This window comes from Bos taurus, chromosome 11 (assembly GCF_002263795.3).
Source record: "Bos taurus isolate L1 Dominette 01449 registration number 42190680 breed Hereford chromosome 11, ARS-UCD2.0, whole genome shotgun sequence".
Lineage (NCBI taxonomy): Eukaryota > Metazoa > Chordata > Mammalia > Artiodactyla > Bovidae > Bos > Bos taurus.
In genome coordinates this window covers 380,026-392,523 of record NC_037338.1, presented here as the reverse complement: position 1 = coordinate 392,523, position 12,498 = coordinate 380,026, and the positions used below count along the sequence as shown (strand labels likewise).

Sequence of the window (12,498 nt, the reverse complement as noted above, 5' to 3'; positions counted from 1 at the left end):
AGCCCGCCAGGCTTCTCTGTCCATGGGATTCTCCAGGCAAGAATACTGGAGTGGGTTGCTGTGCCCTCCTCCAAGGGATCTTCCTGACCCAGGGATCAAACCCTCGTATCCTGCATCTCCTGCATTAGCAGGCAAATTCTGTACCACTGAGCCACCAACGTTAGTGATATGGAAATTTCCTTGTTTCATGGCCACACTTGTAAGAAATAAAGCCATCATTTTCCCCCTCAAAGGGAATAACTTGGTTTCCTTTTAAAAGAAAAATCTCTCAGGAATTCCAGCAGTTAGGACTTGGCACTTTCACTGCCATGGCCTGTGTTCGTCTCTGTTAGTCACTCAGTCATGTCTGACTCTTTCTGACTCCATGGACTGTAGCCCACAAGGCTCCTCTGTCCAGTAATCTCCCAGGCAAGAATACTGGAGTGAGTAGCCATTCCCTTCTCCAGGGGATCGTCCCAACCCAGGAACTGAACCTGGGTCTCCTACATTGCAGGTGGATTCTTTACCATCTGAGCTACCAGGGAAGCCTGTGGGTTCAATCCCTGTTGGGGAATTCAGGTCCTATAAGCTGCACAGGGCTTCCCAGGTGACTCAGGTGGTAAAGAAGCTGCATGCAACGCAGAAGACCTGGGTTCAATTCCTGGGTCAGGAAGATCCTCTGGAGAAGGAAATGGAAACCCACTCCAGTATTCTTGCCTGGAAAATCCCATGAATGGAGAAGCTAGGTAGGCTATAGTCCATGGGGTCTCAAAGAGTCAGACACAACTGAGTAACGCTTCAAGCTGCACAGCACAACCAAATAATAATAATAGTCTCTCTCCTCATGTCTTCCACCCCCTAGCATATCCCCCTGCAGACACTGTTGAAGTTCATGGTGGACATTGCCCAGGGAATGGAGTATCTCAGCAACAGGAACTTTCTTCACCGAGATTTAGCTGCTCGAAACTGCATGTAAGAGTCCTGGCTCATCCTGGAGGTGGTTGGGACCTCATGGTGGTAGATATTTGTAGGACTGGTGGGTGGCATGTTGCTGTTAAAATATAGAGGAGGGCTAGATTTGGGAGAGGGACGGCGTGGCTGGCTCTGGAGACAGAATTTCTACCACCCTGAGATACGACTGAGTTTTCTGCTTGGGGGTTTTCCCTATCTCTGCCTCCAAGAGTCTGGTTGATTTCCAAAACTTTCCCCTGTGACTTTTTTTTTTAATTTTTATTGGAGTCTGGTTGAGTTACAATGTTGTTTTAGTTTCAGGTATACAGCAAAGTGAATCAGTTGTACATGTACTTATATACACACTCTTTTTACATTATTTTCCCATATAGATCATTTCAGAGTATTGAGTAGAGTTCCCTATGCTATGCAGTAGGTCCTTATTAGTTATCTGTTTTATATATAGTAGTGTGTATCGTGTGTATATATGACTACTTTTTTATTTTCACACTCTCATGCAGCTCAGAGTCCTAGCTGTGACTTTGGGACCCTCCCCGACTGTCATCAGGTTTTTTGGATCCAGAATTGCATATAAGTCAACTCACCATGCCTGAGAAATCCCTTGGACAGAGGAGCGTAGCAGGCTACAGTCCATGGAGTCACAGAAAGTCAGGCACCACTTGGTGACTGAACAGTAATCATGAAGACAGTCATGAAAAGTATCACAGTTCTGTCCCTGAGTTTTCACGGTGCTATCCTGTGAAGCAGTTTTGTCCTGGCTACACCAAAACTTTCCTTCTGCAGCGAAGAGATAAGGGCTTATACAAGAACTTTGAACATCAGCTTCCCCCTCTCTTCAATCGGCTTCAGTAGCCATTGATGTTCAGTCGCTCAGTCATGTCTGACTCTTTGTGACCCCATGGACTGTAGCCCACCAGGCTTCTCTGTCTATGAGATTTCCCAGGCAAGAGTACTGGAGGGGGTTGCCATTTCCTCCTCCAAGGAGTCTTCCTGATTGAACCTGTGTCTCCTGCATTGCAGGCAGATACTTTACTGCTGATCCACTGGGGAAGCCCACTTTTTGTACTTATCCTGAATGTTTTCAGCTGCATCGGGCACAGACCTGAGATTTAAGGCTTTGCCTCTGATGTTGCTGAGGATGTGAACTCACTCTGTCTCTCTCTGTAGGTTGCGAGATGACATGACTGTCTGCGTGGCGGACTTTGGCCTCTCTAAGAAGATCTACAGTGGTGATTACTACCGCCAGGGCCGCATTGCGAAGATGCCTGTGAAATGGATCGCCATAGAGAGTCTCGCAGACCGAGTCTACACCAGTAAAAGTGATGTGGTATGTTCAGAGCTTTGATGTGGGGCCTCGCATTCCCAAGATGAAGGCAAGTTGAAAGAAATGACCTCAGCTGGTGCCACAGGACAACTTATTCTTTGAGGAACTGAGGATTGGGGCAGGTTCACCCTTCTCTTTTATTTATTGCTTGATGCTTTAATTCTAGGTGGGACACTAGATTCTGGTGAAGTAGCCTGACATGCAAAGGCCCTTCATTTATCCCCACTTTCCTCTGCTATAATATAGTGACTTATCACCCGCAACTAAGATATTTAAGATTCACATTAAATTAAATGAATTCATCCAGTGGCTGTTTGAACCAAGATGCTGTATAAAAGGTGCTGTGTAACGACAGATACCCTTAACCAGAGATTTGGGAAAGGAAAACAGGGCTTCCCAGGTGGCTCAGTAGTAAAGAACCCGCCTTCCAATGCAGGAAATGTGGGTTTGATCCTGGGGCTGGGAAGATCCCCTGGAGCAGGAAATGGCAACCCACTCCAGTATCCTTGCCTGGAGAATTCCATGGGCAGAGGATCCTTGTGGGCTACAGTCCATGGGGTCACAAAGAGTTGGACAGGACTGAGCCCACACACAGGAGAAGAAAACACTTGCCAGCAACAGTAGAAACAGAACACTAAACAGAGCAGTGAAGTGACAGAAGGCTAGCCTGCCTTTGTCTCGTTTCCCAAACAACTCTAGTAGAAATGGGGAGCTGTGGGGTTCCAACCCCGTGTCACTGCCACGTTGGGAGAGTGGCGTGTCCCTAACATCATCGTCAGCTCTGTGCGCCGTCGCCAGGGCTCTGAGGAGATGACCTTTGCCAATGAAGAAGTCCATTCAGCCTTTCTGGAAAGACTTGAGCCCTCACGTTGTTGCTTTGTCCTCAGTGGGCATTTGGTGTGACCATGTGGGAGATAGCCACACGAGGAATGACCCCCTACCCCGGAGTCCAGAACCATGAGATGTATGACTATCTTCTCCACGGCCAACGGCTGAAGCAGCCCGAGGATTGCCTGGATGAACTGTGAGTCAGTTGCTCTCCATCTTGGGGCAGCCAGCAAAGTTTACCTGGGGACGCACGGCCACTGGGGTGGGGCCGCTTACAGGTGGGCGCGGGCAGAGGGCGACACGCACAGACACTGGGACCAGAAGCCTCTTGTGGGCGTAGGCGGTGTGTGCTCATCTCCAGTGAGCCCACACGTGCCCGCAAGGCCTATAATCACTTCTAGGAAACGCAGTTGGCCTTCTGTGTGGGTGGAAGCAGAACCTGCAGGTAAAGAGAGCCAGGGGTAAGGGACTTGAGCATCTGCAGGTTTTGGTGTCCACTGGGCTTCAGAAAACAATCCTCCATGTATATGATGGAGGACTGTAAATCCTACAGAGACACAGGTTGACTTCACAATGCATGGGGTACTTGGATGATTCACTGCTCTCTCTCTTTTCAAGAAAGGTTGGCTTTATTTATGAGTGGGGACAACTCTTCGTCGCAGCTCTCGGGCTACTCACTGCGGTGGCTTCTCCACTTGTGGAGTACGGGCTGGAGAGCTCAGGCTCAGTGGTTGTGGTGCGCGGGATCGTTCTTGCAGTGTGTGGCTTCTTGTCGTGGCCCATGAGCTTAGCTACCCCACAGCATGTGGGATCTTAGTTCTCCAACCAGGGTCCAACCCGTGTTCCTGCATTGGCAGGTGGATTCTTAACCACTGGACCACCAGGGAATCCCCTTTGCAGATTTTATAAAAATAATTTCCTGTGGCTCCAAGGAGAGGGGCATTCTCACCGTGTTTAACAAGAACTTTTCGGGACCGGGGACCTGCATGGGCTCCATCGTGGAATGCCTTGCTGGGCTGCTAGGGCAGGTGGGCCTGTGAAGGACCCGCCCCACACACAGACACACTCACACTCGCACGCTGGCTCTGCTTTCTCACACCCATGAGAAGGCCCCTGTCAGTTTGCTCGTGGGCCTCTGACATCCCATCTCAGCCAAACAAAAGGAAGCTTTTTTGATCAGAGCCTTACTCTGCTTGGAGGTGGTGGTGGTGATTATGGTTGTAAATCCATAAAATTTAGAACAGAAACAGAAAGCCCAAGCCCTTTAAAAGAAAATCATGAAATCCTAATTTAATTAGATCTGGGGTTTCATGGTCATTTCTGCAATGGCCACATGAATGAAATATTTGCTTCTGCAAATGAGGAAGCCCTTTCCATGAAGCAATATTGAATAGGGCATTTTGTGGCTGCTTCTTTCTTGGCCTCTCTTGTGCTCCAGGAGAAGCTGACTATGAGGTCTTAGCTAGGTCTATACTGTGTCACACTGTGGTCTCAGATGATTCATGTAGAGCCAAGGCGAGGAAAGGCTGAGTTGGTTTTCTGAGAGATTTTGTAGGTGAAAGAGCCTCAGTCTCAGCAATGCCGGGTGGCTGGGAAGCTGGATGAAGCAGCGACTCTGTGGTCTCTGTGCCCAGACTGGCCCCTCACGCCACTGCGGGCTTGCAGAGGCGCTGGCGAACCACGCCTGCTTCCCAGGTCCCCTCTAGGGTCTGGATGCTGGGAACAACAGCATCCCCCAGAGAGGCCTCTGTGTTTCCAAATCTGGGGCCTTCTCTCTTAAACATGAGGCAGGCTCTGCTGATACTTCCCTGGTGGTGCACTGGTTGTGACTCTGGGTTTCTGCTGCAGGGGCACAGGTTTGACCCCTGGTCAGGGAAGTTCCTCATGCCATGTGCTGAGGCCAAAAAGAAAAAAAAATATTAATAAAAATGAGGCAGATCCTTCTGAACGTCTCTGTTTGCTGTCTAAACTTAGTGGAGATAAGTTGACACCTATGTTTGGTTGCCCCTCGGTCATTTTATAGCTTCCCTGGTGGCTCAGTGGTAAAGAACCTGCCTGCAATGCAGGAGACCCAGGTTCCATCCCTGGATTGGGAAGATCCCCTGGAGAAGGAAATGGCAACCCACTGCAGTTATTCTTGCCAGGAAATCCCACAGACAGAGGAGCCTAGTGGGCTATCGTCCAAGGGATCACAAAGACTTGGGTATGACTGAGCACACAGAACACATGCACAGTCATTTTTCGGTCAACTCTGAGAAACACAGAGATGGACATAATGGCGTGCACTTGGAGCCCTGCTCCCTGGGGCTGTCTCTTCTCATGGCATCACCCCTGCCTCCGAATGACCAGGCTACAGGCCCTGCTCCCCATCACCTCCAGGGGACGTTCCTAAACTGAACTCATGGCCTCCCAGCTGCAGCTGCTGTGATTAGCACTCACTGTCCCCCGCTCCAGGTGTCACACGAAGCCACCGTGTTCTTCCTTTTCCCACTGTGTCCCATCAGCCGGCAGGTGTGTTTCAGGGTACTCCGGCCATCTCTCCCCCCAGTACAGGCCCACCTCCCGGCTATCGTGGGTTCAGCTCCAGAGTACTGCAGTAGAGTGAGTCACAGGAATTTTTGGTTTCCCAGTGCATATAAAAGTTACACTGTAGTCTAAGTGTGCAATCGCATTATGTCTAAAAAAATGACGTACATATCTTAATTTTTACAACATTTTATTGCTAAAAAATGCTAACCATCATCAGAGCCTTCCTCAAGTCATAATCTTTTTGCTGGTGGAGGATCTGGCCTTGATGTTGGTGGCTGTTGGCTGATCGGGGTGGTGGTTGAGGAAGGTTGGGGTGGCCATGGTGAATTCTTAAAATAAGATGATGAAGTTTGCCACATCGATCGACTCTTCCTTTCATGAACGATTTCTCTGTAACAGGCGATGCTCTTTGATACCATTTCTCCCACAGGAGAACCTCCTTCATACGTGGAGTCAGTCCTCTCAAATCCTGCTGCCGCTTTATCAACTTTGTTGGTGGTGGTGGTGGTATTCTTGTTGTTGTTCCGACTCTTTGCAGCCTCGTGGACTGCAGCACACCATGCTCCCCCGTCCTTCACCATCTCCCAGAGCTTGCTCAAACTCACGTCCATTGAGTTGGTGATGCCATCCAGCCATCTCATCCTCTGTTGTCCCCTTCTCCTCCTGCCTTCAATCTTTCCCAGCACCAGGGTCTTTTCTAAATGAGTTGGCTCTTTGCATCAGGTGGCCAAAGTATTGGAGCTTCAGCTTTAGCACCAGTCCTTCCAATGAATATTCAGGGGATTTCCTTTACGATTGACTCACTTTATCAACTAGGTTTATGTGGTACTCTAAATCCTTTGTTGTCACGTCAACAGTCTTCACAGCATCTGTACCAGGAGTAGGTTTCATCTCAGGAAACCACTTTCTTTCCTCATCCGTGAGAAGCATCTCCTCATCCATGAAAATTTCATCATAAAATTGCAGCCATTCAGGGAATTCCCTGGCAGTCCAGTAGTGAGGACTTCTTGCTTTCACTGCTGAGGGCCCAAGTTTATTCCCCGGTTGGGGAACTAAGATCCCACAAGCACGCTGTGCAGCAACCCCCTACCCCTCAAAAAAAGCCAGGTTAAAACTGCAGCAGTTCAGTCACAGTTTTAGACTTCACTTCTTATTCTAGCTCCCCGGCTATTCCAACCATATCTTCAGTTGTTTCTCTTGCTACTGTTGTTCAGTCGCTAAGTTGTTTCCAACTCTTTGCAACCCCATGGACAGGCTTCTCTGTCCTTCACCATCTCCCGGAGTTTGCTCAAACTCATGTCCATTGAGTCAGTGATGCTATCTAATCATCTCATCCTGTGCCACCCTGTTTTCACCCTGCCCTCAATCTTTCCCAGCATCAGGGTCTTTTCCAGTTAGTTGGCTCTTCGAATCAGGTAGTCAAAGTATTGGAGCAGTTACTTCCTCAACTGAAGCCTTGACCCTCAAAGTCATCCATGATGGTTGGAACCAACTTCTTTCGAACTCCTACATATGATGATATTTTGACCTCTGGCCATGAATTACAAATGTTCTAATGGCATCTATCCATAGAATACTGAATCTTTTTAAGAATGTTTTCAATTTACTTTGCTCAGATTCATCAAAGAAATCTCTATCCACAGCAGCTATAGCTTTACAGAATATATTTCTTGAGTAATAAGACTTGAAAATCTAAATTACTCCTTGATCCATGGGCTACAGTATGATATTGTGTTAGCCGGCAGAAAATAGCCTACATCTCATACGTCTCCATCAGAGCTCTTGGGTGATCAGATACATTGTCAATGAGCAGGATTATTTTTAAAGGACTCTATTTCTCTGAGCAATTGATCTCAACAGTGGGCTGAAAATATTCAGTAAACCATGCTATAAACAGATTTGTGATCCAGGCTTTGTTGTTCCATTTATAGCGCACAGGCAGAGTAGATTTAGGGTAATTCTCCAGGGCCCCAGGACTTTTGAAATGGTAAAAAAAAAAAAAGACACTGGTTTCCACTAATTGCATTAGTTCCAAACAAGAGAGTCAGTCTGTCCCTTGAAGCTTTGAAGCCAGGCCTTGATTTCTGCCCTCTGGCTATGAAAGTCCTGGATGGCATCTTCTTCCAATCAGGACTGTTTTGTCAACTCTGACAATCCGTTGTTTGGGGCTGTCACCTTCGCTCATTATCCGAGCTACATCTTCTGTGTAATTTGCTGTAGCTTCTACATAACCCTGCTGCTTCACTCTGGACTTGTATATTATACAGACGGCTTCTTTCCTAAGACCTCAGGTTAGTTTCAAACTTTTCTTCTGCACCTTCCTCACCTCTCAGGCTTCGTAGAATTGAGGAGAGTCAAGGCCTTGCTCTGAATTTGTTTTTGGCTTAAGGGAATGCTGTGGCTGGTTTGATTTTCTGTCCAGACCACTGAAATTCTTCCATATCAGCAATGAGGCTGTTTTGCTTTCTCATCATTCGCGTGTTCCCTGGAGCAGCACTTTCAGTTTCCTTCAAGAATTTTTCCTTTGCTTTCACAATGTGGCTAACTGTTTGGCCCAGGAGGCTTCTGGCCTGTCTTGGCTTTCATTCTTGACATGCCTTCCTCATTCAGTTTAATCATGTCTAGTTTTTGATTTAGAGCGAGAGACATGTGACCCTTCCTTGCGCTTGAACACTTAGGGGCCATTGCATGGTATTAATGGCTTAATTTCAATATTGTTACGTCTCAGAAATATAACAATCTCTCTCTCAGAAGAGAGAGAGTTCCAAGGAGAGGGAACGGGACTGAGGAATAGCCAGCGGGTAGAGCCGTCAGAGGAGAAGGCAATGGCACCCCACTCCAGATTTTCCAGCCTGGAGAATCCCATGGACGGAGGAGCCTGGTAGGCTGCAGTCTATGGGGTAGCGACAAGTCAGACACAACTGAGCGACTTCACTTTCACTTTTCACTTTCATGCATTTGAGAAGGAAATGGCAACCCACTCCAGTGTTCTTGCCTGGAGAATCCCAGGGATGGGGGACCCTGGTGGCTACCATCTATGGGGTCGCACAGAGTCGGACACGACTGAAGCGACTTAGCAGCAGCAGCAGCAGAGCCATCAAAACACACACAACATCCACTGATTAAATCTGCCGTCTTCCGTGGGCACAGTTTGCGGCATCTCAAAAATATTATAATAGTAACATCAAAGAACACTGAATCACAGGTCACCCTAACAAACATTAATAATGAAAAAGTTTGAAATATTGTGAGAATTATCGAACTGTGATGGCGCCAACAGACTTGCTCGTCACGGGGTTGCCACAAACCTTCAATTTGTAAAAAACAGGGACTTCCCTTGCAGTTCAGTGGCCAAGACTCCGGGCTCCCAATGCAAAGGGTCTGGGTTTGATCCCTGGTCAGGGAACTAGATCCTTCATGCCACATCTAAAGATCCCACGTGCTGCCACGAAGATTGAAAATCTTTGTGCCACAGCTAAGACCTAGTGCAACCAAATAAACCAATAAAAAATTTTAATTTGTAAAAAACACAGTATCTTGAAGTGTGATAAAATGAAATGCTAGAAGGAGCATGGGTTTATGCCTGTGGGGGGTGGAGGGGAAATGCAATAAAACAGAATCCGCTTGTGCTATCAAACCACAGAAGCCCAGGGCTGGGCAGGGTCTAGAGTGGTCACACTTGTGGGAACGTAGGCACAGTGACATCACAGAGCATGTAAATGAATGAGCAGTTCAGGTCCCTCTTTCCTGCAAGAGTGCACGGGCTGTCCTTTCTCCTGTCTTCCTCTTTTCATCACCCCCAGGATCCTAGCATATCCCTTGGGTGGCATCCAAACCTGCTTTTCTTAAAATTATCATCTGATCGTGAAAGTGCTGCTAAACACAATCTTTCCATGGTCCCCCATTTGCCCAGAGAGTGGAAGCCAGACGCATGAGGGTCTGACCCATGGCAGGCGGGGCAGCTCAGCGGTTAAGAAAATGGGCTGGGGCACCAGACACTCCTCAGTGTGGGTCAGTTTCCCCCTCAAACTAGGAAGGGCCTAGCATCACCCTCTCCGGAGACTTGTCTATAAAATGCGTTTAACAGTACTTGTGTGGGGACATGTGTTGCTGCCAAGCTAACATGTCTGAAAGTACCTTAAATGACAGCTGTTAGATAGTAAATACTACAGTCAGTCATCATTCGTTTTACTGGAGAAGGTAGAGGTCACGGACAAGAGCAGGGGTCCCCGTGTCTGTGAATGGCTGTGCACATCTGCTTCATGGAGCAGCAGCAGATGGCCAAGATGTAGCAGCCGCACACATGCCCGAAGCTGCAGCCACCCCAAATCAGGGGCTGTCTGAGCCCAGGCTCACCTGTTGCTGTCACAGCACTGCCCTCATGGTTCACACACCTGTCCACCCCAACCCACCTCTCGACTTCATTCCTCGAGGCTCGCAGGGCCTGGAACGACGGTGAGTGTGGAGCCAGGACACTGACCCCCACTCTCACCTCCATCCCCAAGCCCCTCCACTCCCTCCTGAGTGGGACAACTGGACGGTTGGCACATGGGCTCGGGTGCTGTGCTGGGGAGGTCACGCACTTCCCTCCTGAGTGGGACAACTGGACGGTTGGCACATGGGCTCGGGTGCTGTGCTGGGGAGGTCACGCACTTCCCTCCTGAGTGGGACAACTGGACGGTTGGCACATGGGCTCGGGTGCTGTGCTGGGGAGGTCACGCACTTCCCTCCTGAGTGGGACAACTGGACGGTTGGCACATGGGCTCGGGTGCTGTGCTGGGGAGGTCACGCACTTCCCTCCTGAGTGGGACAACTGGACGGTTGGCACATGGGCTCGGGTGCTGTGCTGGGGAGGTCACGCACTTCCCTCCTGAGTGGGACAACTGGACGGTTGGCACATGGGCTCGGGTGCTGTGCTGGGGAGGTCACGCACTTCCCTCCTGAGTGGGACAACTGGACGGTTGGCACATGGGCTCGGGTGCTGTGCTGGGGAGGTCACGCACTCCTCTTTGCTTCCAGGTATGAAATCATGCACTCGTGCTGGAGAGCGGAGCCCCTGGACCGCCCCCCCTTTTCAGTGCTGAGACTGCAGCTAAAAAAGCTCTTAGAGAGTCTGCCTGCGGTTGGGGACAACACCGAAGTCATTTATGTCAACACGCAGTTTCCAGAGAGTGCGGAGGGCCGGGCCGAGGGCTCGGCACTGACTCAGCTGGACTTGAGCATCCATCCCGACTCCATCATTGCTTCCTGCATGCCCAGCGCCACCATCAGCGTGGTCACCGCGGAAGTTCATGAGCACAGACCTCAGGAGGAACGGTACATCCTGAATGGAGGCAATGAGGGATGGGAAGAGCCAGCTATGGCTTCCCCCGCCACAGGAACAGCGGAAAAGAACCGGGTTTTACCGGAGGACACACTGGTAAGGAACGGGGTCTCTTGGTCCCAGTCCAGCACGTTGCCCCTGGAGACCTCAGGGCCAGATGAACTTTTATTTGCTGATGATGCCTCGGAAGGCTCAGAACTCCTCACGTGAGGAAAGCTGAGACACTACTCCCAAACCCTGGAAATTCTTACTTTGAAGACCCTTGATTTTTTTTGTATTTGCCTTCCTTAACAAATAAATGCCCCAGCCAGAAAGCACCACGTGAATGCTGTCAAGTAAGTCATGACTGTTTAAAGTACATAATATATATTTATTTAAAGAGATAGTATCTATCTATCTGTATATGTGGAAAGAGACAAAGATATTCTATTTTAATAAAAGATGACTTATATCATGTCACTTTTCTAGCAGATCGTAACATTTAAGCCCTAACAGCCTCATCTCTACCACAGTTCCTGGATGTTAACACTGGCACAAAGTTGTTTTTCTTTTTTTTTTTTTTAAGTTTTTTGTCTTTTTCGTGACTATTAAACATTTGTAAAATGAAATGCCCTATTTGCCGTTGCTCCTAGTCTTAAGAAAAATCTGGCGTTCCCACCTGAATCATGTATTTGATAAGAGTGATTCATGTTTAAAGTTTTATAACTAATGAATTCTCTGATCTGGCTTCCTAATAAAATATGAATGAGGAAGAGTGTGTGGTACTTCCTTGAGACTTGGGAGGATATGGTCACTGGCTGCCTCAGTGCCTTTGCAAAGGGCTTCTCTTGATGCCTGGCCCTTGATGCAGTTGCTCTAACCACTCTTGATATTGTTTCTTAAAGATATGGAAGAGACTTCAGTGGTGGTCCAGTGGTTAAAAATCCACCTTCCAATGCGGAGAATGTGGGTTTAATCCCTGATCAGGGAATTAAGATCCCACATGCCGCAGGGCAACTAAGCCTGAGTACTGCAACTCGAGAGGCCTGTGCTTGGCAGCTTCGGAGCCTTCGCGCTCTAGAGCCCACGCGCCACAACTGGAGAAAGCCCGAGCTCCGCAACACAGACCCAGTGCAGCCAACAAAAAGATATGGAAAAACCACTCCAGAGAGCCCAGAGATGAAAAACAAAAAATATTAGAGGGTTGAAAAATACCATCTGAGTGGAAAGATTTAAAATAAATCCTAAAAGGGACTTCTCTGGTGGTCCAGTGGTTAGGACTCCACACTTCCATTGCAGAGAACACAGGTCCCATCCCCGGTCAGGACACTGTGATCCCGCTTGCCATGCAGCTTGGCTAAAAAAAGAAGATCATAGATGAGTCCAAGAGGTAAAGCAGTTTTCTGTGGGAAGGCATGACTCACAGGAGGGAGATGTGGACAGTGAACAGGAAACAAGCTTAGAGCTCAGGACCCCTCAGTTCACATCCCAGCTCCGCTGGGTCATAACAGTCGTTGCTGGTTGAGCACTTGTTAAGTCTCAAGCACTTTATGAAAACTACAGT

At 48.6% G+C, this 12,498-nt stretch overlaps 1 protein-coding gene across 1 annotated transcript in view; it reads left to right on the top strand.

Annotated features, from left to right (window-relative positions):
- MERTK (MER proto-oncogene, tyrosine kinase) overlaps nt 1-11,708 on the top strand; it is a 135,671-nt gene extending 123,963 nt beyond the window's left edge. Inside the window, 4 exon segments of the mRNA NM_001192024.2 lie at nt 842-951; nt 2,119-2,278; nt 3,163-3,299; nt 10,652-11,708. Coding sequence (NP_001178953.2) covers nt 842-951; nt 2,119-2,278; nt 3,163-3,299; nt 10,652-11,165 — 921 coding nt within the window. The 3' untranslated portion in view covers nt 11,166-11,708.
- Nucleotides 11,709-12,498: the final 790 nt, after the last annotated feature.